This window comes from Penicillium mononematosum (assembly GCF_028829835.1).
Source record: "Penicillium mononematosum strain IBT 11891 chromosome Unknown utg000001l:1.0-4488741.0:1.0-4491989.0, whole genome shotgun sequence".
NCBI lineage: Eukaryota > Fungi > Ascomycota > Eurotiomycetes > Eurotiales > Aspergillaceae > Penicillium > Penicillium mononematosum.
The window spans coordinates 996,654-1,017,201 of NW_026643271.1; the positions used below are offsets into that span (position 1 = coordinate 996,654).

Sequence of the window (20,548 nt, forward strand, 5' to 3'; positions counted from 1 at the left end):
TGACAGCAGCTACCGCTGGACTGTATCTAGGATGATCGATCACTGTAGTTGTGCAAAGATTCTTTCACGCCTCTCACTGATACCCCTCTGCTTCGTCAACATGGCTCGCTCTTTGCTGACACCGAGCAGAGGGCCAGAGGTGAGGACTTGACTCTGATACTCCTGCTTCCCCGATGACAGTGACAGTGTTGTAGGAGTATGAGACAGAAGGGTTGGCTGCGTACCCAACCTTGGAAGCTTCAAAAGCAGAAGTCGCGGCTTTCGAGTGCTGACAAGGCAGGAGCGTGATGTCTTGTCACATGCCATAATTTGTTTTGTTTGCTCTCGAGTCATCTTCAGTTTACCCCAATGCTACTATCCATGGATGTTTTAACGAAAATGTGCATTATATCCTTCAGTTGCCTGAAGCCGCGGCATCGGGCTTTCCTGTCGTGGTATTCCACTTCCAAGTATACTCGATTAGAGAGCCTTCAACTCGGAACATATGCGAGTTACTATGTTAGTGTTACTGCGTTTCTAGTAGAATGTGAGAGGGGAAGAGTTATAAAGAAGGAACAAGGATGCGTAGGACCCAATTGTAATGGAAGAGAAGTGGCTCATATTGCTGGTCTGTTGAGTATCCGGCCGCATTGATTATGACCTACGAGGTCAAGTTCTAGCCTGTGATTTCCAGGCTATGAACATGATTTTGGACATCACGTCGCATTGGCTATTGACATAATTGGATTCAAGCTCCTGATCAGGTAGACTTCCATAATCGAGAGATGTAAATTCGCCAGCGAGTAGATCACCCCTATATATATGTCTACAGACAGACCCACCTGTGCTAGTCCTGAAGCAGAATCTCCTTATTTTCAGTGGTCTCCCCTGAATAACCTCGTGTTCGTTATGTCTTGAATTCGTTTTATTTGCATATCTAGAATAACCATGGGAGTTTCCGGTTCTACCCTGTCGGGTAGACCACTCCGGATGCAAGCTCAACGTGTCGATCCCTCGGATGGTCTAGTAAGCCCCAAGATAGCCATTCCAATCATACGCAAGTGCTAATCATGGAATATTAGATGACCGAGGGTCCCCTAAGAGATGCCTTTGGCGAGTATACAATTGTCACCGAAAAGTTCAACAAACCGTATAGGAAAAAGGTGACAAATGACTGCAGAATATATTTAACCCATTGTTCAAGTCTGACACTGCATTCCAGAGAGATTGGTACTGCAAGCACGAGTATGCCCAATATGGCAGCAATGATAGCTACCATTATGTCCATTTGTAAGTATTGCCCTCTTGGATGGTGGTAATATCTGGTGTTAAGATCTCTAGGGATGGCCGGTACTACTCCCAAAACCCAGATGGAAGTAAAGAGCACATAAATCTCATATTGAAGCAAGCCTCGTATACTCCACCGGGAAATAAAAGCCCGATCGATTGCGCAGATGAGGTCGATTGGGAGGAGCTGAATGAAATACCGGACCTTTGCATCGCAAGGGCGGTCGTAACTCACAAGCATATGGAGAAATTCATGCAGGACATGAAGACGCAAGAAAGTAGGTTTGAGTGGCACATAACAGGTGTTATAGCTAACAAGGTGCAGAGACAACTATCTACAAGGACATCGCGAAAAAAAGGAGGGAGTGTGCAAAATTGCTGAAAGAAAAGGAATCTCCAGGTGTCACCGAGGACGAGGCCGAAGAGACCGATTGTGAGACAGAAGAATGGTCCGATGAAGAGGAGCCGACCGAGGAGAGGAATGAGAACCAGCAAACAACAGACGAAGGGGAAGTCCGCACGCCGCAGGGGAGAATGATGCAGAGAATGACGCCCATGCCAGAGGAGCAGCTGTCAAGAACCATGACAATGACGCCAATGTCTGATTTGACGTCGGACAATGAGTCAATTGACGAGTCCCTGCATCCAGGAGAGACAGAGGGCAGATCTTCTCAAAAGCGGAAGGCCAATGAAATGGAAGACAGCGAGGACGAGACGCCTAGGACTCCAGCCCCGAAGAGGGGGAACATGGATAGGAGAGACGGCACTGGGCTCACTGTTGCCGAAAGAGAGGAGCGAAAACGAATGGCCAACAGGAAAAAGCGAGCGCGTGCGAAGGCGAAAAGGGCTCGGGTGAGGTGTGAGACGGAAGAGAGGACTTTCGACCCCTAGTCTTGCGAATATGCGCCCGGTTGCCATATTCGCATCAAGTTTGAGATATTGGCATTGCCTCCGGTGAGGGTGATGAAGTACCAACAGCGAGGTTGTCTATCGGCCGGTGCGTTCAGGCTTTCATGGCCGTTCGAGTCCCTAATCCTGATGGTATTTCAGCATGATGACGGATCCTGAATTATATGCTGTGGCTGATGGGTGCTGGGGTTGAATGTCGGAATTTTTTTTGTCCTGACCGGATGCTGGTTCCTGCATCCAATCGAGTGGTGCCGGAACCAATATTGAACATACCCACCCAGATACTTGAATTTTAAATGCCCAAATCCGTGTAGTGGGTGGGTGGTGGAGTGGAAGAGGCATGGAGGAACCGCATGAAAAAGCGAAGGAAGCCGAACCCAGGGAGTGCTGTAGATAATACCTCCAGTGCTGGAATATCAAATAACAATACCAAGCCCAGAGCCGGGTAGATCTATAGAGCGTTGTATAAACGAAGAAAATAAAGCCAAAAAAAAAGCAAGCTCATGCATGCATCATCCAATTACATAGCTAGTCCACATCAATAGATGGAGCTAGAGAGATCGACTAATCACCTCCAGAAAGGAAACAAAAAGCGGAAACCCATCTATTCATTACTTCCTCCACGAATAACCAAATTCTCAGAACACAGTTCTCAACTCAGCAAACCTTGAAGCTCGAGCCATACCGAACCTAGGCACATACCAAAGTTCGGCACAGCAGCCGATTTTAAAGTTGCAACTTACAGGTTGAGAGCCAGGAGACCAGCCATAAGGCCAGCAGCGGCACCGGGGGCAACGAGACCCATAGCAGCGCCGGTGGAAGGAGTGGGGGAGGCAGAGGCAGAGGCAGAGGCAGAGGCAGAGCCGGAAGCGGAGCCAGTGGCGGAAGAAGCGCTGGTAGTCATACCAGTGTTGGTGGAGGTCTTGGTGCCAGTGGTAGTTCCGGTAGAGGTAGAACCGGTAGCTGTAAGAATAGGGATATTAGTGCTGTTTTTGCTAATTGGAAGACCAGTAGTAAGGGGGGCCAGAGGCAAAGGTTCCGGTAAGGGAGGGTTTGGTAGACACGTCTGGGGTGGAAGTACCAGTAGTGGAAGCCTCGGTCTCAGTGGAGGAGACACCAGCGGAAGTAGAAGCAGTGGAAGTGGTACCAGTAGAGACAACAGAGGTAGAGGCAGTAGAAGCAGTAGAAGAGGCAGAAGAGACAGTGGAAGATGTACCGGTAGTAGTAGCGCTGGAGGAGCTCTTGTCGGACTCGGTGACATCGAACTGCTCAGACTGGGCGAGGATGCCGGTGTTCTTGGCCTCAGTGGAGATCAGGTTGATCTGGAAGCCGGAGCTGTAGCGCGGTTGAGTGTTAGTTGGTTGCATGGAGGCACAGTCGAAGCATCGCACGAATGATCTTACCCATCGGTGACGTCCTTCAGGCCAGAGGCAGTGTAGGAGCCCTTGGAGGTGTCGACGCCGGTGGCAATCTTCTCCTCAACAGGGGGGTAGACGGCATTGTTGACAAGGACGATGTCAACAGTGGAGGCGTCGGTGCTGTAATGGGTTAGTCTTGGCTATCATAGCTAAGGTAAAGTGAGAGGGATAGTAGTCAACATACCTAACGGACGACCACTTCACGGTGAAAGAGCCAGACACATCAACCTCGTCATTCTTAGCGGGCTCAGTGACCTTGATAGCTAGACTGAGTGTCAGCGAGACTCTTGTGTCACGGGGTGATTTTACATACCTCCAACGGAGAGGGCCAGAGGCAGGAGAGACAGAACGGTAGCGAAACGCATCTTGACTTAATTAAAGCGAGTGTGGATTAAAAAACGAATGGACGTTGGAGCGCAGAAGAAGAGAGATGCAAGAGAGAATTTAGAGATGAAGGTTGGAAAAATATTCAGATAATAGGATCCATGTCATTAAGTAGGTGACCAAACAGTTCATCTGATGTCGCACAACCTTGGATGCCCTGAACCGTCAACAATGTCTCTGACGCCCCCCAATACGGAAATATACACCTGAAAATAGAACTGACATAGTGAGAAACCCAGTTTTAGGGCATTTGAATAATATTTTAATCATTTTATTACCGAACGTGGGAATCCAGGGTCTGAGTAGGGTTCCATATGGTAGAAGAGTACAATATTCGGAGTACTCCGTACAGAGAGCGAGTGGTTCGCTGACGGAGCTAGTTTCAGGCGCAAATGCCACTCCCATTTGTAATATACTAGTCCATTATTGGGAGTTCTATTGTCATAATGTGCCGAATATCCTATGCCCACGGGTATTACTCCGTTGTGTAGTTATTCTTGTACATTCGGTGACCACGGGTATGGAAACCAACCAACCATGGGTGTGGAACACCGATAGGGCCGATAAAGAGGATGCTAGTGGGGCTTGGCAACACGCTAGTGGTATTTAAGGCGGCCTTGGCAGAGCGCGGACACGAACGGCACGGTGCGACGTTGAAATTCTTTTTATTACGTTCTTTTAAAAACCTGTCTAAGCTTTCTGTATCTTTGAGTTGCAAATTCTGCGGTAACTTACCAACCCATTTAACCGGAAATGTCAGCCTTGGAACCGAGACCCTGAATTCTCGTATAGTTTTTTAATCGGTTAGCTCCGACAGGGGTGTTGGCCACAAGTTTGAGAGGCCAGCACATAATCTCACGTTTCAAAGGGAATCAAAGGGGCGTCCATGGATATTCATAAACCTAGCAACATCGAACCTCATACCCAATATGTTGTATGTAAATTATTACGGTGTCTCACAATGAACTCGAGAATGGCCTGCGAGAACCGTTTCGGTGTCTGAAGGGAGACCCACCCCATACACAGGTCAATTTCAGGATTGAGACATATCTCAATAAGTCCTCGGACCACACGCTAAATACACCATACGTGGGAGCACCGGAGGCGATAAAATGAGTGTCTCACCAAGAACCTGCAGGCGCATTATTACGGACAAAATGGTGCCATTTCCACACCAGTTGAATAGCGGTCAATTCCGGAGGACGGAGTAGTCAGATCCGAATTAGTAAATATATTTTTTTGAACTTTATGATTTATGTGAATACGAGAAGGAAGATATGAGGCAAAGTGTTATCTCAATATGTATTATCTTGTTGTACATAATTTTCCGCACCGAAGAACAGCCCCCCGTATGTGGCTTGCGCCCAACCCCAACCAAAGATTAGGTATCGTAGATATTCACATTACTAGGTAGAAAAATGGAGTTAGTCATCAAGCCACGATCTAGAAACAGTCCGGAGTTCTCGGCGAAGCAAGGATGGGAACGGTATACATACAAGTCCCTCTTCAGACCATCCCGGTCCACTGTAGCCGAATCAACCCAGACACTGGTACTCATCGCCTGGACACCGAAATTTCCATAGCCCTTCTTGTCGATAATGACAGGTTTCATGCTGGGATGTAATATATCGATCCATTGCTCGGATGCATGGTGTTGACCGACAAACATGCGCTGCGAACCAGGACCGGCGTTGCTGATAACGCAGGCAAGTCCGGATAGGTGACGGGCGTTTCCGTAGCGGACGAATCCTGTACCGTGGTTAGATCTGGGAAAACGGTCTGGTATCCCCCATAATGGGGCTGGGTATCAAGTGGAGCAAGGGATAAGCGAACCTATGCAGTTGGGCTGGTTGAAATAATCCTGTTGTTCACCGTAGGCGTAGAGTTTGCGGGCTTGTGTAAGGACGGGCAGAAGGCCGTTGCAACTTGGTGTCATTGAGTTATCCACATTTGCTCGTGTCCCATACAGGTCACCCCAGAATACGCATGGCTGACCGTCTTTACGGAGGAGGACCAGTGCGTATGCTAGTAATTTGAAGGGTTGCGATACCGGGGTCTGGGGGTCGATTAGCTATGTTCAATCATTATGAATGGAGAAGGTCGCCTCACCTCAAGCATTTGTCCTGGTTGCTGCGGATAGTTAGCTACAAAGGTAATCATGCCAAGATCCAGCCACAGTTGGTACTTACCGTATCGTGATTCGAAACAAGGGTCTGGAGAAGTTAGCTGAATGTTACTCGTTGGGCATCGGGCATCAAGCAACTTACCACAGCGTGGTCCGGCCGACACTGTACCAGTGTATCTTTGAAAATCCCGCGAAGGTCTGGTGCCTGTGCATGGGACAATTTGGAGAACCGCTCCAAGAGAGGTACATCGTATGCAACGAGATCGTACTCTACTTTCTTGAGGTAATCTAGAAGGGATGGTAAATGTCCAGTCCAGTACTCTCCTATCGCGAAAAAGTCTGGGTTGGCAGTTTTCCGAACATATTGCACGAATGCGCGTTGGAACTCAGTTGAGAAATGCTTAGCGGCATCAAGCCGCATTCCATTGAGGCTCAGTGACTTGGTGATCCACGTTCCCCATTGCAGGAGATCTGCGCGGACTTCTGGGTGTGCAAGGTCCAAATCAGCGAACATCAGGTAATCATAGTTTCCGTTCTCCGTGGACACATCTTGCGCCCAATCCTTGTTGGACGCGACGATCTTGTAGATTGCGCTTTGCTTGCTCTTATCATCCCAGTCAACGCCGCTGAAATGCTGCCAGTTGTACTTCATTGAGCTGTACATGTCACCGCGACCGGCGAAATCGAAGCCTGTCCAGCCATTGACTTCCGTCGGTTTAGATATGTTCAGATCTCTTCCTGTTCTTTCAGTCAGTATATGACCGAGAACCCATGATGAATTGAACATCAACGGAAAGAAGGATAAGCTGGCTCACGTTTAGGATCGACCTTGACAGCCTGAAAGGGCTCTGGATAATCCGCGCCAGCTTTATGATTGAGCACAGCATCCCAGATCACACCAATGCCCAAGGCTTGCGCTTGGCACATCAGGTCTTCAAGTTCGCGCTTAGTACCCCATTTCGTAGGAACTGCACCTTTCTGATCGAACTCTCCCAGGTCATACAGGTCGTAGATGTCATAGCCATTACCATGAGCGTCCATTCCCTTGCATCCAGGGGGAATCCAGATCTGATCAACGCCAATGGCTTTGTACTCTGGTAAGGCATTCTGCAGACGGCGCCAATGCTGCCGATCGGCGGGAACATGCCATTCAAAGGTTTGCAATATCAGCGAGTTATCTGGAGCAGTCCATGATGGCAGCTGTTGTAGATTCGCAGCTGCTTCTGTACCATGTATTCAGGTTAGGGGTTGGAACCGTTTTCCGGTGGGGGAGACCGACCTTCAATCTGTTTCCATTTCTGGCCTTTCTGTCGAGATCCACACCACAGGAAAGGCATCGCGGAATTGTTGCAATGAAAATGACAAGTCAGGCTGTATGTATGCACATAAGCAGAATATGCACATCCCTTTTGGGGCTAGGGCTGGGATGTGGGGGCAACTATTTTTACTCGGAGGTATCTAGGTAAGGTACAGGTTTACAGGTTTTCAAGTGGATCAAAATTATTAGTCTGGAATTATTGAAATGTCTCAGTTGGAGAAAATTTCATCCATGGAACACCTGAACTTTTCTAGAAACTAGAAACTCCACCCAGGTTATCTCATTGGCTGGCCCATAATGCGTAAAGTTTAAGAAAATCAGAAAAAAAGACCATAATGATACAGAGGCCAAACAACGTATCAAGAAGAGGGAAAAGGCTAAGAATATCGCCAAAATAAAACAACAGAACAAAAAAGAATATGTACAGAAAAGGATATCTCCGCGAACCGAGTCGTGCCGCCAATACGGCTCACCGCAATGGGGAAAAATGGGGAAAAATGGCAAAAAAAGGTTGAAATTGAAAGACCAGAAGAAGAAAGAAGAAAGGAAGGGAAGAGCGAGGAAGGACCTTTCGGAGCATTTCTTTCAAAGGAACGTGACGAAGATGCTGGTCACCACTGCTAGCAGGACGGTAGCCACCCCGGTACCACTGGTAAATTGCGTTCCAGCCGACGTAAAAGTCCTGTGAGTCTTCAACATCTCGAGGGTAATGTTGGCGTCAGAGTAGCCGCAAAGACCACTGCCTTCCATATATTTGCTGGGGAAGAAAACCCGAGGCTCTCCCTTGTCCATATCGACACGCAGCATGCCCTGGTTGTCGACAGTGTAGTTGTTACAGTTCAGAACGTCCATTACCTCCGTGCCGGCATTGTAGCTGACTGTCAAGTCGAGATCGTAGCGCCCACTAGTTGAGGGTTGATTGGACAACACCATGACTACTTGTCGACCCTGGACACCCTTGGTGAACGCAAGCTCACTGGACCCCTGGTAGATCGGGTGAGTCGCGTCCTCAAAGTAGTCAGAGCCCAAGTAGCCTGCGTGGCTCCGAATGCGATTCAGCTTTGCTATCAGCTTGTAGAGCTCCGCCTCAGTGTCGTATTTGGTGAGCCAGATGGCCTCTCGGTTGTGAGGCACGCCATCTCCCTTCAGATGCTGCTCTTGGCCTTGATATATCATCGGGATTCCGTCAAACAGCATGGTGAACACTAGAACGTTCTTGGCAATCTGCCGAGTATTATAATTAAAAAAAGGCAACCCGTCAACCCGAGGAGGGCACACATACCGCCATGTCATCGTTATAGCTAGCAATTCGAGGCTTGTCGTGATTTTCAGAAAAAGACGCCATAGCATTAACATCTGGGATCGCGACTCTCATGTTCTCCACTGCTATCGCCAGCTGTGAAGTATTGCCATTGGTAAAAGCAGATAGGATTTCGAAATAGATCGGATAATTTGGCAAACTGTTGATGTAGTTGCTCTGGTAATCTTCCATGATGCTGACTGCCCCTTCGAGAACTTCTCCCGTCATGAAAGTGTCGACACCGTCGGAGAATTTGCGTAGAAAGTCTGGGTTGACGTGCTTGGCGGCGTCAATCCGGAGCCCGTCAATGGAATAGGTCTTGATGGCGTTATTCGCCCATTTGATCAACAGCTGCTGCACATCTTCGTGCTCCGTAAAAAGATCCGGCAGCGCCACCGTGTCGTCGCCTGTATTGCACTTCTGCGCAATGGCCGGGATACTCCAGTTCATCGTGCAGTAGGGATGGAAATAATCAGCGTTATTGAAGGGTGTAAAGACAGAGTAGTCAATGTCGGTAGCGGGATCGCTGCCATTCGTGATGTAGGCCATGTTGTTGATCACTGTATCCATCATGAAGTACATACCCCGGGAGTGGAGAGCATTACTGAGGTCTAGCAAGTCCTGATGCGTTCCAAAATGAGAGTTGAGATTGTTCAAGTTCAGTGGCCAGTACCCGTGGTAGGCCTCGCCATAGTCGACTCGGCCCTCGATATTCTCGATGATGGGGGATATCATCACAGCGTCAAATCCCATTCCTTGGATGTAGTCAAGGTGGTCAATCGTTCCTCGCCATGTTCCCCCGCAGTAAAGACCCGCCTTGGTATTGCATGGTGATGTTGTCGATCCATCTGTGCGAGCGAAACGATCCGTCATGGTCTGGTATATCGATCTGGGTTTCCAGTCGGCTGTCCTTGCGGCTGACGCCGAGGAAATGAGGCCCGCAATCAAAAGGAGCCCTAGCAAAGGACCAACAGTCGATCGTGACATCATGGCAGCTCGTATTCGTGGCAGCTCGTATTTGTGTGACGGGTGATTGGAAGAGAAAAAAAATAGAGTACAGGAGTTTCCGATAAAGAGTGACTTGATTAACTCACGAAAGCGCAAAGAAAGGAGAATAAATGAGTGACATTTGGACTTTCGCCAGAAACAGAGAAGAGGAGGCAAAGAAAGCAGAAGACAGAAAACGGGGAAATTTGCCTGGCAAGGGCAAGTCAGGTGGTATGGCTTTCCAAGGGTCTGGCGTCGATCCATACATAGGTTGGAACTTTCACCCCACAAACACACGCGCTATATTTCTATTTGGGGGGGGCACGCCCGAGTGTGTGTTCTATGTACGGGACCGCCTACCTAGTTATGTTGTATGTACCTGCTTGTGAATATGATTTACCTCGGGAGAGCTGCATGAACGGACCTGATCGCCATAGGTCCTACCCGGCTTACCCACATATGTTTGTTGATATGCCCCAGGATTTAGAAATAAAGTAAGGCATGATTATCGTGGGCTTTCCATCTTGAAGAACTACTCCAGTGGATTCATAAATTGTGTGGGACATCAAGCGGGGCCTGAAGAAACGATGTTTAGTTTGATTATGGTGTGTACGGAGTGCCCTACGAGGGGGAAAAAGAGAGACTTGACACGCTAGTAACGACACTATTGGAACACACGGAGTACAGGAGCCATTTTAGTGCTGTCAGGTACCCTGGCCTGGGGCTTGCTGGACGTTACAGTTAATTGGTTGTCACGTGGAGACACTGCCCTAATCTCAGGAACAGTCGCCCTATTCATCTCACACGAAGTGACAAAGTTTCGATGGTCCAATCATTTGAGAACAAGGTGCCGTAAATCCAAGACACTAGCGATTTTGCCCTGAATTTCCACAAGAACGTGTCAAAAGCTGTTGATAGCACTTTGATACGAGTACTCCGTATCGTACATGCATTACATACCCTGAATTGATACACCAGACGCTTTGGCCCTAAGCCTGTTGCATACGGGATATGATAGTGAGACAGGGGTTTATGGAAGGGTTTAATATCGAAAGCCGTGTTCAAATTGGACAATATTATGTTACCCGATTTAATTAGAGTTGATTATTTTTAGTACCAGATACCCAGTACAGAGTAGGACTACAGAGTTCTGCAATGACTATACTGAGTAGACCATGGGCGACGCGAAAAAGGTAAAGGGATACGAGAAGTGAACAGAGATAAGTATTTCCGGTTCGATAGATAAGTGGCTCCAGGTGGCTGTATGTTGTACGAGATTTTTCTGCGCCATTCTCGCTTGTTGGTGGCTTCCCGGACTTCCGTGAGAAGTGGCGTTGATACCATCACGGTAAATACTCCGTACTGCAGGGATATCTGACCATGTGGAGATTAAATCAGAGATTTCTCTTTGCTTTAGCTTAGTTTGTGCTTGTGTACTTCCAAGGTTTTGCTTGTATATTTTGTACTTCCAAGATTTCCAAGGTTGACTTATACAATGACATAGCGGACATGCCGTCTACAACATAATTCCTGGGCACATGGAAGTTATCCGTCTTGACAATTCCATGTTCCCCATTGGCTTTTATTGTAAACACTGGAAGGATATTTAATCGTCGCACCATGGTTGAGAGCTGAGGGACTGGAAAGAAGGGAAAAACTTGGAACTTCGGAGGGAGAATGAAAAATGAGAATGAAAAAAACAAGTTCCATACACTGTCTCGTGTACCACGGTCGTAATAGACTAAGTGGGGCCAGGTCTCACTGTGCCGGCCAATCGGGCGGGTCGGGCTATCAGGATCTCGGCCCCAAATCCCATGCGGGTCATGACCGAGAGGTATATCGGGATTGTCATAGGTTGATACTTGCGGGTCTGGAAAATCACCGGTAGAATAGAAGATTTACCTACAATAGTCGGCATATGTGCAAGTTACTCTACAAGGTTGCATGAATGTCTCACTGTCCAAGCCGTATTTTTTTAAGTTATCAACTTTCAGAGAATAGACCTGCATGTACGGAGTAAGCCCTCATGAAGTCTATAAAGCCATCCCGTGTCCCGCGATAAACAGACTGCATTTATGTTCGTCAAGATACCATCAGGGTCCGGCAAGTGGCACTATGGGTCCAATCCAATAGTATATATAGAACGTGGATGCAAATCGGGTAGCGCCGTTGTCAGGCCCCAGTTATTGTTCTTTTAAACGAACCAGGTTCCCTAGTCGGACGAGAATGCCGAGGGTCTGTTCTTCTGTGTATTCTGGTGGTATCGCCACCAGTCGCATTGGATGCCAAGGACAGGTGAGAAAGAAGAATAAAACAATGATAAATTTATATCCAAAGAAGCAAAAGAATAAAAAGAATAAAAAATTACAATTACATTAAACAGAAAAGGGAAAAGAACCAAAAATACCGAGGCTGAGGCGTTGGAACCCAATACAGTCTGGGGCTCTTAAAATTGATATGGGGTCCTGTCTCAACTGCTTTTATTTTTATCTTGAGCTTCAATGCGACTAACCTTTTAGCACTTAGCACTGAGCACAGCGCACTGCTGTTATGTGATCATTTCTCTCTCACTTCCATATTCCATTCCTCCTTCGTTTACATCCCTCATCCCTCATCCCTCATCCCTCGTCTCTCGTTCGCTCGTTCCCTCGTTCGCTCGTTTCTTTTCGTCCGCCTGTCGTTATCATCTTAGGCATACTGCCACATTTGACGCCTTGTTGGGAACTTGTGACGTGACCTCCACAAGATACCCACACTCCACTCCATGGAAATTGAGAGCTGCACATATCCATCTCTTTCATAGGATATCTCTATCTCATCCTCTCCTCCCAGCGGGGATATCCGCACTGCCCGAGGCGCGCGACCACCACCGCACAGCTCCGCGCAGTCAGTACTAGTCATGAAGTGGTCACTCGCTAGCGGGCTGGTCTCACTTCTTGTGACGGCCGTCACAGCTTGGCCCTATGACGAGGCCTACCTGGATTATAACATCAACACAAATAAGACGGCCACCAACCCGGCACATTACTGGGGAACATGGCCTGGTCACGAGGGGAAATATTTCCCCTCCCCGGATAACTGGCGCTTCCCGTTCTACTCTATGTTCTTGGATCGCTTCGTGAATGGTGATCCTACCAATGACAACGCAAACGGTACCACCTTCGAGCATGATATCGAACAACGCATTCGCCATGGTGGCGATGTGGCTGGCCTTGTTGACACACTGGATTATCTCCAAGGAATGGGAATCAAGGTTTGTCTCATCTGGATCGTCTAGTCGCAAGAAAATATATGCTCACAATGTCCAGGGTATCTATATCACGGGAACCTCCTTGCTGAACATGCCGTGGACCTCAGACGGATATGGAGTTGTGGATACAACGCTTCTCGACGCGCATTATGGCACTATTCAAGCTTGGCGAGACGCCATCACCGAAATCCACAAGCGCGGGATGTACGTCTTGTTCGACAATACCATTGCGACGTAAGTTGTCCTGTATGCACAGTTAAGAGAGCAGAGCTAACCAAATTGTACAGAATGGCTGACTTGCTTGGATTTGAAGGCCATCTCAACAAATCCACCCCATTCTCGGAGAAAGAATGGCCAGCAGTATGGAAGTCTGATCGCCGATACAGAGACTTCGACATTAAAGAAGGTAACTACAATGCCAGCTGCGACTACCCTCGATTCTGGTACGAAGATGGACTCCCCGTGAATGAATCGCAGACCGCGGGCTTGGTTGGATGTTACGACAGCGACTTCGACCAGTACGGTGATATTGAAGCTTTCGGTGTTTGGCCTGATTGGAAGCGACAACTGGCCAAGTTCGCCTCCGTCCAAGATCGTCTCCGTGAATGGAACCCGAGTGTGCGCGAAAGGTTGATCCGACACTCCTGTATGATCATTCATTCTTTAGACATTGATGGTTTCCGCTATGATAAGGCCACCCAAGCTACCGTCGATGCCCTTGGAGACATGTCCGCTGCCTACAGAGAATGCGCGCGCGAGGTCGGGAAGGAAAACTTCTTTATCACTGGCGAAATCACGGGTGGAAATGACTTTGGTTCTATTTACCTCGGAAGGGGTAGGCAGAGGAACCAGTGGCCTGAGAACTCGGCCGTCACAATGAAGTTGACAAACGAGTCCTCTGCCCAGTACTTCCTCCGCGAAGCGGGCCATGAAGCCATTGATAGTGCGGCCTTCCACTACACGACGTATCGTGCCTTGACTCGATTCCTCGGCATGGATGGACAACTTTCGGCTGGTTATGATGCGCCTGTTGACTGGGTTGAGGGCTGGGACTACATGTTGAGAACAAATGACTTGATCAATGCTAATACCGGCGTGTTCGATCCCCGACACATGTTTGGTGCGACAAATCAAGACGTCTTCCGCTGGCCAGCGATTGCGAACGGCACCCATCGACAGTTACTCGGTACTTTCGTGACTACATTAATGCTCCCCGGAATCCCACTTCTGCTTTGGGGAGAAGAGCAGAACTTCTATATCTTAGATGCCACCGCGGAGAACTACATTTATGGGCGACAGGCAATGTCGCCTGCAACTGCGTGGATGACCCATGGCTGCTTCCACTTGGACTCCTCCCAGTACTACAAGTGGCCCCTTGTGGCCGGTAGAAAGGGCTGTGAGGACATGACAGTTTCTTACGACCACCGCGACCCTTCCCACCCTGTGCGGAATATTATGAGGCACATGTTCCAGATGCGCGAACACTACCCAGTTCTCAACGACGGGTACTCCCTTGGCAACTTGACAAAGAACACCACGTGGGTTCGCTACCCTGGTTCCAATGAAACGGCTACGGAGACCGGAATGTGGTCCGTTTACCGGGATGTCAACACCGACGTGCAAGAAGAGTTGGCCTTGAATCCTGACAGCATGCCAGTCTGGCTTGTTTACACAAACCTCAATGACACAATGACATACAACTTCGACTGCAAGTCCGACAATCCGAATAAGACACTGACCGCGCCATTTGATGCTGGCACCACTGTCAAGAACCTTTTCTACCCCTACGATGAAATCACACTGGTGGAGGGAGCTCGGAAGCTTGGCTTGAATGGATCGAAGGAGGTGAATGGCTGCACGGAAAGCATGGAGATGAAGGCATACGAGTTCCGCGCATACGTCCCTAAGGATAAGCACAAGTCAGCTCGGCCCATGATCACCAAATTCACTCCGGGCCATGATTTCCCACTACGCTCTACCGTGGCGCCCAACCTTCCCGAGGATGTGACGGTTGAACTTTACTTCTCGGAAGAAATGAACTGTGACTTGGTGACTGATGCAATTACCTTCAATTCATCGACAGAAAAGGGGCAGGTTCCCACCATAGACCCCAAGACTGTTAATTGCACAACCATTCCTCCCTTGCTCCAATCAAATTGGACTGCTGAGATACCAAGCGTTTGGAAGTGGACAGCAAACCTGACTGGAGTGTATAACGGAGTTCACAAGTTGACTGTCAACAACGCAACCAACACCGACAAAAGCTCTTCTACCAACGCTATTGATCACTTCCTCTTCCGTGTCGGTCAAATCGATAACCCTATGGTATTCATTACTGCCAACTACTCGAGCAGTCTACTCCACAGAAGAGAAAATGGCGACCTTTTCATCCAGCACCACGCCGCTGGTGCAGACAAATACCGCTATTCTACCAACTGGGGATCGTCATTCTCCGACTGGAGAGACTACAAAGGTGGAAATGATACTATTGACAAGCTCCCATGGTCGGGAACCAAGGATCAGGAGTGGGATGGTGAGCATGTACGTGTCGAATACTGGAGTCGCTTGACCGGAAGCAGCGATTACGTGCAGCAAGGTGATCTTGACTGGAATCACCCAGTCACACGACGCTTCCCCCATGCTTTCTTCAACGGACCGTATAATCAATATGGATACGATGCGGGCCTAGAACAACAGAATCCGGCTCGACACGAAAACCGGGGTCTGGTCCTACCATTTCACCTCCGAATGGCCTGCAGTCGGGCAGCTCAACATCTGGGGAATTAATCCAGACGGAAAGCCCGATCAAACTTGGGTGTTGGGAGACATCGACAATGACACAATCCTGGACCGAAGTCCGCCGTCTGCTCTGAGCGCGACCGTGATTAATATCACTCAGGCGCCGGCTAAAGGATACCTCTCCCACAAGCTCTACTTCGACGATGGAACCCTCCGTTTCTGGCTTGATCCGGTTGGACCCCAGTCCACACAGATTGTCATGTTCATTCTATTCTGGATCATACCATTCATCACTGCCGTGGGATGTGTGTACATCTTCATGAAGTCCTTCTACAAGGTCAAGTTCAACGAGGTCGGCGTGACTGAGAAACAAAACATCCCCCTCGCAATTTGGAACAAGATAAAGCCCTCCCATTCTAGCAGGAACCAATCCTCGAACCCACTCATGCGCCTGGCCAACAAATCTGGCTTCATGCAAAGCACCAGTGCCCTCGGCGGGGCTCTTGCATCTGGCAAGCGCCGCATGGTTCTAATCGCCACTATGGAGTACGACATTGAGGATTGGGCTATCAAAATCAAGATCGGTGGTCTTGGTGTTATGGCTCAACTCATGGGTAAGACCCTAGGTCACCAAGACCTAATCTGGGTCGTTCCTTGCGTTGGAGGTGTCGACTACCCTGTGGACCAGGTGGCGGAGCCTATGACAGTCACTATTCTGGGCAGTCCCTACCAGGTTCAAGTGCAGTACCACGTGTTGAATAATATCACCTACGTACTGCTCGATGCTCCAGTGTTCCGTCAACAGTCGAAGACCGAACCGTACCCTGCTCGCATGGATGATCTTGATAGTGCAGTGTACTATTCAGCATGGAACCAGTGTGTCGCGGAAGCCATCAAGCGATTCCCAATTGACACCTACCACATCAACGACTACCACGGTTCTCTCGCGCCTCTTTACTTGCTACCAAGGACCATCCCCGCTTGTCTTTCATTGCACAATGCTGAGTTCCAGGGTCTCTGGCCTATGCGCACTATCAAAGAAAAACAGGAGGTTTGCTCGGTCTTTAACCTTGACGAAGACATCGCTCGTCGTTACGTGCAATTTGGTGAAGTGTTCAACTTGCTCCACGCCGGCGCAAGCTATCTCCGTGTCCACCAGGCAGGATTCGGTGCCGTTGGTGTTTCTAAGAAGTACGGCAAACGGTCTTACGCTCGCTATCCTATCTTCTGGGGTTTGCACAAGGTTGGCAATCTACCTAACCCCGATCCATCTGACGTCGGTGAATGGACAAAGGAGCCCACCAAAGAGGAAGATATCACCGTGGATCCATCGTACGAGGCTAGCCGTGGTGAACTTAAGAGGCAGGCCCAGGAATGGGCAGGGCTCGACCAGAATCCTGATGCCGACCTGCTTGTGTTCGTTGGTCGCTGGTCTATGCAAAAGGGTGTTGATCTTATTGCAGACGCACTGCCTGCTGTTATCGAATCTCGACCTAACGTGCAGTTGATCTGTATTGGTCCCGTTATCGATCTCTACGGTAAATTCGCTGCTCTAAAGCTTGACCACATGATGAAAGTCTATCCCGGACGAGTCTTCTCAAAGCCTGAGTTCACTGCACTCCCGCCCTTCATCTTTTCTGGTGCCGAGTTCGCCTTGATCCCGTCTCGTGATGAGCCCTTCGGTCTGGTTGCCGTAGAGTTTGGCCGAAAAGGTGCATTGGGTATCGGAGCTCGTGTTGGTGGTCTTGGCCAAATGCCAGGCTGGTGGTACAATGTGGAATCAGTCTCGACGTCGCATCTCCTCATGCAATTCAAGCTTGCAATTGAGGCTGCCCTCAATTCTAAGACATCCGTCCGTGCGATGATGCGTGCCAGATCTGCGAAACAGCGTTTCCCTGTTGCTCAATGGGTTGAGGATCTTGAGATCCTGCAAACTACTGCCATACAGGTTCACAATAAAGAAGCGTCAAAGACACATAGTACCAACAGCACTCGACCTGGCACTTCTTCTGGATTCGGCACTGTCAGTGCGGCCATGTCACCTTCTATGACCCAACTCGGTAGCCCACTGGCTTCACCCGGCATGAACTCTCCCTTCACACATTCCAGGGAGAGCAGCTACTCTTTCAACCAAATGAACAGCCTTCCCACCCAGAAGAAGGTCAGCTACAGCGCAGATCCAGACCAGGAAGAAACGGAGAAACCAAAGTCCGGACTGAGTCGTTCTCTCTCCCTGGGTGTCCGCTCAGGCCCCGGTCATGCTGGACGTCGGAGAAGAGCAGCAGAGGGTGGTATCCCAGAGAGCGATGAAAATGGAGCCACTGATGTCGACGAGAATAGCGATGAGGAAGCTGCCCACAACGCATTTGACGATGACGAATACACTCTCACCCCGGCCCAAGTCGAGGCAGGACGACGGGCCCAGGCTGCTCAAAGGGACCGCGCTCAAAACTTGCCTTCGCCAAGCAGACGCCCCAGTCAAGATTCTTTACAACCCAGGTTCATGGTTCCATTGGAAAGCCCGAGAAGTCCGGGAACTCCGCCGGCCGCGGACAGCCTGCTTCTTCCTCCCCAGCCATTTGCCGAGTCCAACCGTCTCAGCAGTGCATCCGTTCTCTCTCTGGACTCCGTCGTCGGCAACAAGACTGACTTCAAGCTACAAAAGGTTGATCCTTTCTTCATGGATAGCACTGGCGAGTACTACAGGATATTTGACAAGAAGTTGGATATCCTCAACGGATCCAACTCTGAGTCGCAGCTTTGCATCGAAGAGTTCTTGGTTAAGAGCGAGCAAGAGTGGTTTGACAGGTTCCGTAATGCCAGACTGGGTCGCAACAAGTCTCCCACTCCATCAATTCGCCATTCATCGAGGAACACCGACACCCCAGACACAATGTTCTACAACGATGATCTCGCCTCCAACGTGAACAGCGACGAAGATAATCATCTCCAGGATGATGAGTTCCTTCTCGGAAAGGACTATGTCCCTCCCACTGGACTTAAGAAATGGATGCAGATCAAAATTGGAGACTGGCCGGTCTACTCCATCTTCCTGGCTTTGGGCCAGATCATTGCCGCAAACTCCTACCAGATCACTCTGCTCACAGGTGAAGTTGGTCAGACTGCGGAGAAGTTGTATGGAATTGCAACAACATATGCCATTGCATCCATGTGCTGGTGGCTCGTGTACCGATACTTCAAGTCTGTCGTCTGCCTTTCTACCCCGTGGTTCCTATACGGTATTGCTTTCCTCTTGATTGGATCTGCTCACTGGGAAGGAGATTCCTTCGCCCGGGATGGATCCAGAATGTCGGCACCGGTTTCTATGCCGCAGCCTCCGCTAGTGGATCCATTTTCTTCGCTTCAAACTTTGGTGACGAGGGTGGTGCTCCAGTTGAAACCTGGATTTTCCGCGCCTGTGTCATTCAAGGTATTCAGCAGGTCTACGTTATTGCCCTCTGGTACTGGGGTTCCACCATGACCAAAGCTTCGTCAGAGGGTCTCTTGAACCCTGAGACCAACATTGCCAACAGCTGGAAAATGAGGTAAATACACCTGCCCACCTATTCCCTGACTTGTTTTTTACTGACTATATTCCAGTGCGATCTGTTACCCCATCTGCATTTTCCTGTGTCTTGTGGGTGTTTTGCTGGCTATGGGACTTCCCAACTACTACCGCCAAAAGCCAGGCAAGGTGCCATCCTTCTACAAGTCCCTTTTCCGGAGAAAGATCGTCACTTGGAACTTCATCGCCGTCATCCTGCAGAACTTCTTCCTCAGTGCACCATACGGTCGAAACTGGAGCTGTAAGTCCAATTCTCCCATTCCAACTTTCGCATACCGATTAATACTAACATTCTCCCCTCCCAGTCCTCTGGACCTCCATACACACCCACGCATGGCAGATCGTCATCCTCTGCGTCGTCTTCTTCGGCTTTGTCTGGTGCATCTTCCTCTTTGTTGTTAGTAGATTCTCAAAGCGACACAGTTGGTTCCTTCCCGTATTCGCCTGCGGCCTGGGCGCACCCCGCTTCATCCAAATCTGGTGGGCCGTCTCCGGCATCGGGTACTATCTGCCCTGGGCCGGCGGGTACACTTCCGGCGCGCTCGTCTCTCGCAGTCTGTGGCTGTGGCTGGGCGTTCTGGATTCCATCCAAGGTCTCGGATTCGGTATCATCCTTCTGCAGACTCTCACTCGAGTCCACATGTGTTTCGCCCTCATTGCATCCCAGGTGATAGGTTCCATTGCGACTATCTGCGCCCGAGCTTTCGGTCCGAACAGTGTGGGACCTGGCCCAATCTCTCCTGACATGACCCAGGGCGCCCATTCCTTGGCTAATGGCTGGTTCTGGGTAGCTTTGTTCTGTCAGTTGTTGGTCTGGTATGTTGATCTTTGCTCTTGCTTAGTGGAATTCTTGCTAACGTTTCTCTGCAGTGCCGGGTTCTTGCTGTTCTTCCGTAAGGAACAACTCGCCAAACCATAAGCTCCTTTCATTTTGGGGCTCTGTCTCTTGTCATAAAACGGCTACGGCCATCACGACGAACATGAATGATCAAAATTATCTCTTCTGCATAACTGAAGCATGTTGTCCCCTCTGTGATCTGTGATCTGTGATCTATTTTCTTTCTTCAGGTATCTTAATGTTAATACAAATGTTGAACTGGGTTCTTACTCGGTCGGAATATATCAAATCGTCCTTGTAGTGAAATAGAGTAGAATCCTATGTAGAGGTCTGGTAATTATGCCTTGATCATGTAAAATTCTCAAAAGGCACAAGCACATCCAGGACCAAAATTGTTCAACAGGGCCTTCTAGAAGTCCACAGAGACATCGACGGGCATGCTATTGACA

General features: G+C 49.2%; 6 protein-coding genes across 6 annotated transcripts; 2 read left to right on the forward strand and 4 right to left on the reverse strand.

The window, feature by feature from the left end:
- Positions 1-39: 39 nt before the first annotated feature.
- N7519_000368 (uncharacterized protein) lies at positions 40-333 on the reverse strand (the record flags this gene model as incomplete). Its single annotated transcript, XM_057287147.1, has 1 exon — positions 40-333. The coding sequence occupies one exon, from the start codon at positions 331-333 to the stop codon at positions 40-42; it is 294 nt and encodes a 97-aa protein (XP_057153230.1).
- A 594-nt stretch (positions 334-927) lies between these two features.
- On the forward strand, positions 928-2,157 carry N7519_000369 (uncharacterized protein; the record flags this gene model as incomplete). Its single annotated transcript, XM_057287148.1, has 5 exons — positions 928-1,005; positions 1,062-1,142; positions 1,202-1,269; positions 1,321-1,544; positions 1,592-2,157. 5 exons carry the CDS (start codon positions 928-930, stop codon positions 2,155-2,157), a joined length of 1,017 nt encoding a protein of 338 aa, XP_057153231.1.
- Positions 2,158-2,914: 757 nt separating this feature from the next.
- On the reverse strand, positions 2,915-3,958 carry N7519_000370 (GPI anchored serine-threonine rich family protein; the record flags this gene model as incomplete). The annotated part of the gene is made up of 5 exons (XM_057287149.1): positions 2,915-3,138; positions 3,257-3,510; positions 3,579-3,713; positions 3,778-3,856; positions 3,907-3,958. The coding sequence occupies 5 exons, from the start codon at positions 3,956-3,958 to the stop codon at positions 2,915-2,917; spliced, it is 744 nt and encodes a 247-aa protein (XP_057153232.1).
- A 1,400-nt stretch (positions 3,959-5,358) lies between these two features.
- N7519_000371 (alpha-amylase) lies at positions 5,359-7,439 on the reverse strand (the record flags this gene model as incomplete). The annotated part of the gene is made up of 8 exons (XM_057287150.1): positions 5,359-5,383; positions 5,474-5,726; positions 5,811-6,033; positions 6,087-6,107; positions 6,167-6,190; positions 6,245-6,840; positions 6,918-7,325; positions 7,382-7,439. 8 exons carry the CDS (start codon positions 7,437-7,439, stop codon positions 5,359-5,361), a joined length of 1,608 nt encoding a protein of 535 aa, XP_057153233.1.
- Positions 7,440-8,005: 566 nt separating this feature from the next.
- On the reverse strand, positions 8,006-9,710 carry N7519_000372 (alpha-amylase; the record flags this gene model as incomplete). Its single annotated transcript, XM_057287151.1, has 2 exons — positions 8,006-8,644; positions 8,703-9,710. The coding sequence occupies 2 exons, from the start codon at positions 9,708-9,710 to the stop codon at positions 8,006-8,008; spliced, it is 1,647 nt and encodes a 548-aa protein (XP_057153234.1).
- Positions 9,711-12,606: 2,896 nt separating this feature from the next.
- On the forward strand, positions 12,607-20,180 carry N7519_000373 (uncharacterized protein; the record flags this gene model as incomplete). Its single annotated transcript, XM_057287152.1, has 8 exons — positions 12,607-12,960; positions 13,016-13,191; positions 13,245-15,679; positions 15,750-18,924; positions 18,975-19,241; positions 19,297-19,502; positions 19,567-20,077; positions 20,132-20,180. The coding sequence occupies 8 exons, from the start codon at positions 12,607-12,609 to the stop codon at positions 20,178-20,180; spliced, it is 7,173 nt and encodes a 2,390-aa protein (XP_057153235.1).
- Between the last annotated feature and the right edge of the window lie 368 nt (positions 20,181-20,548).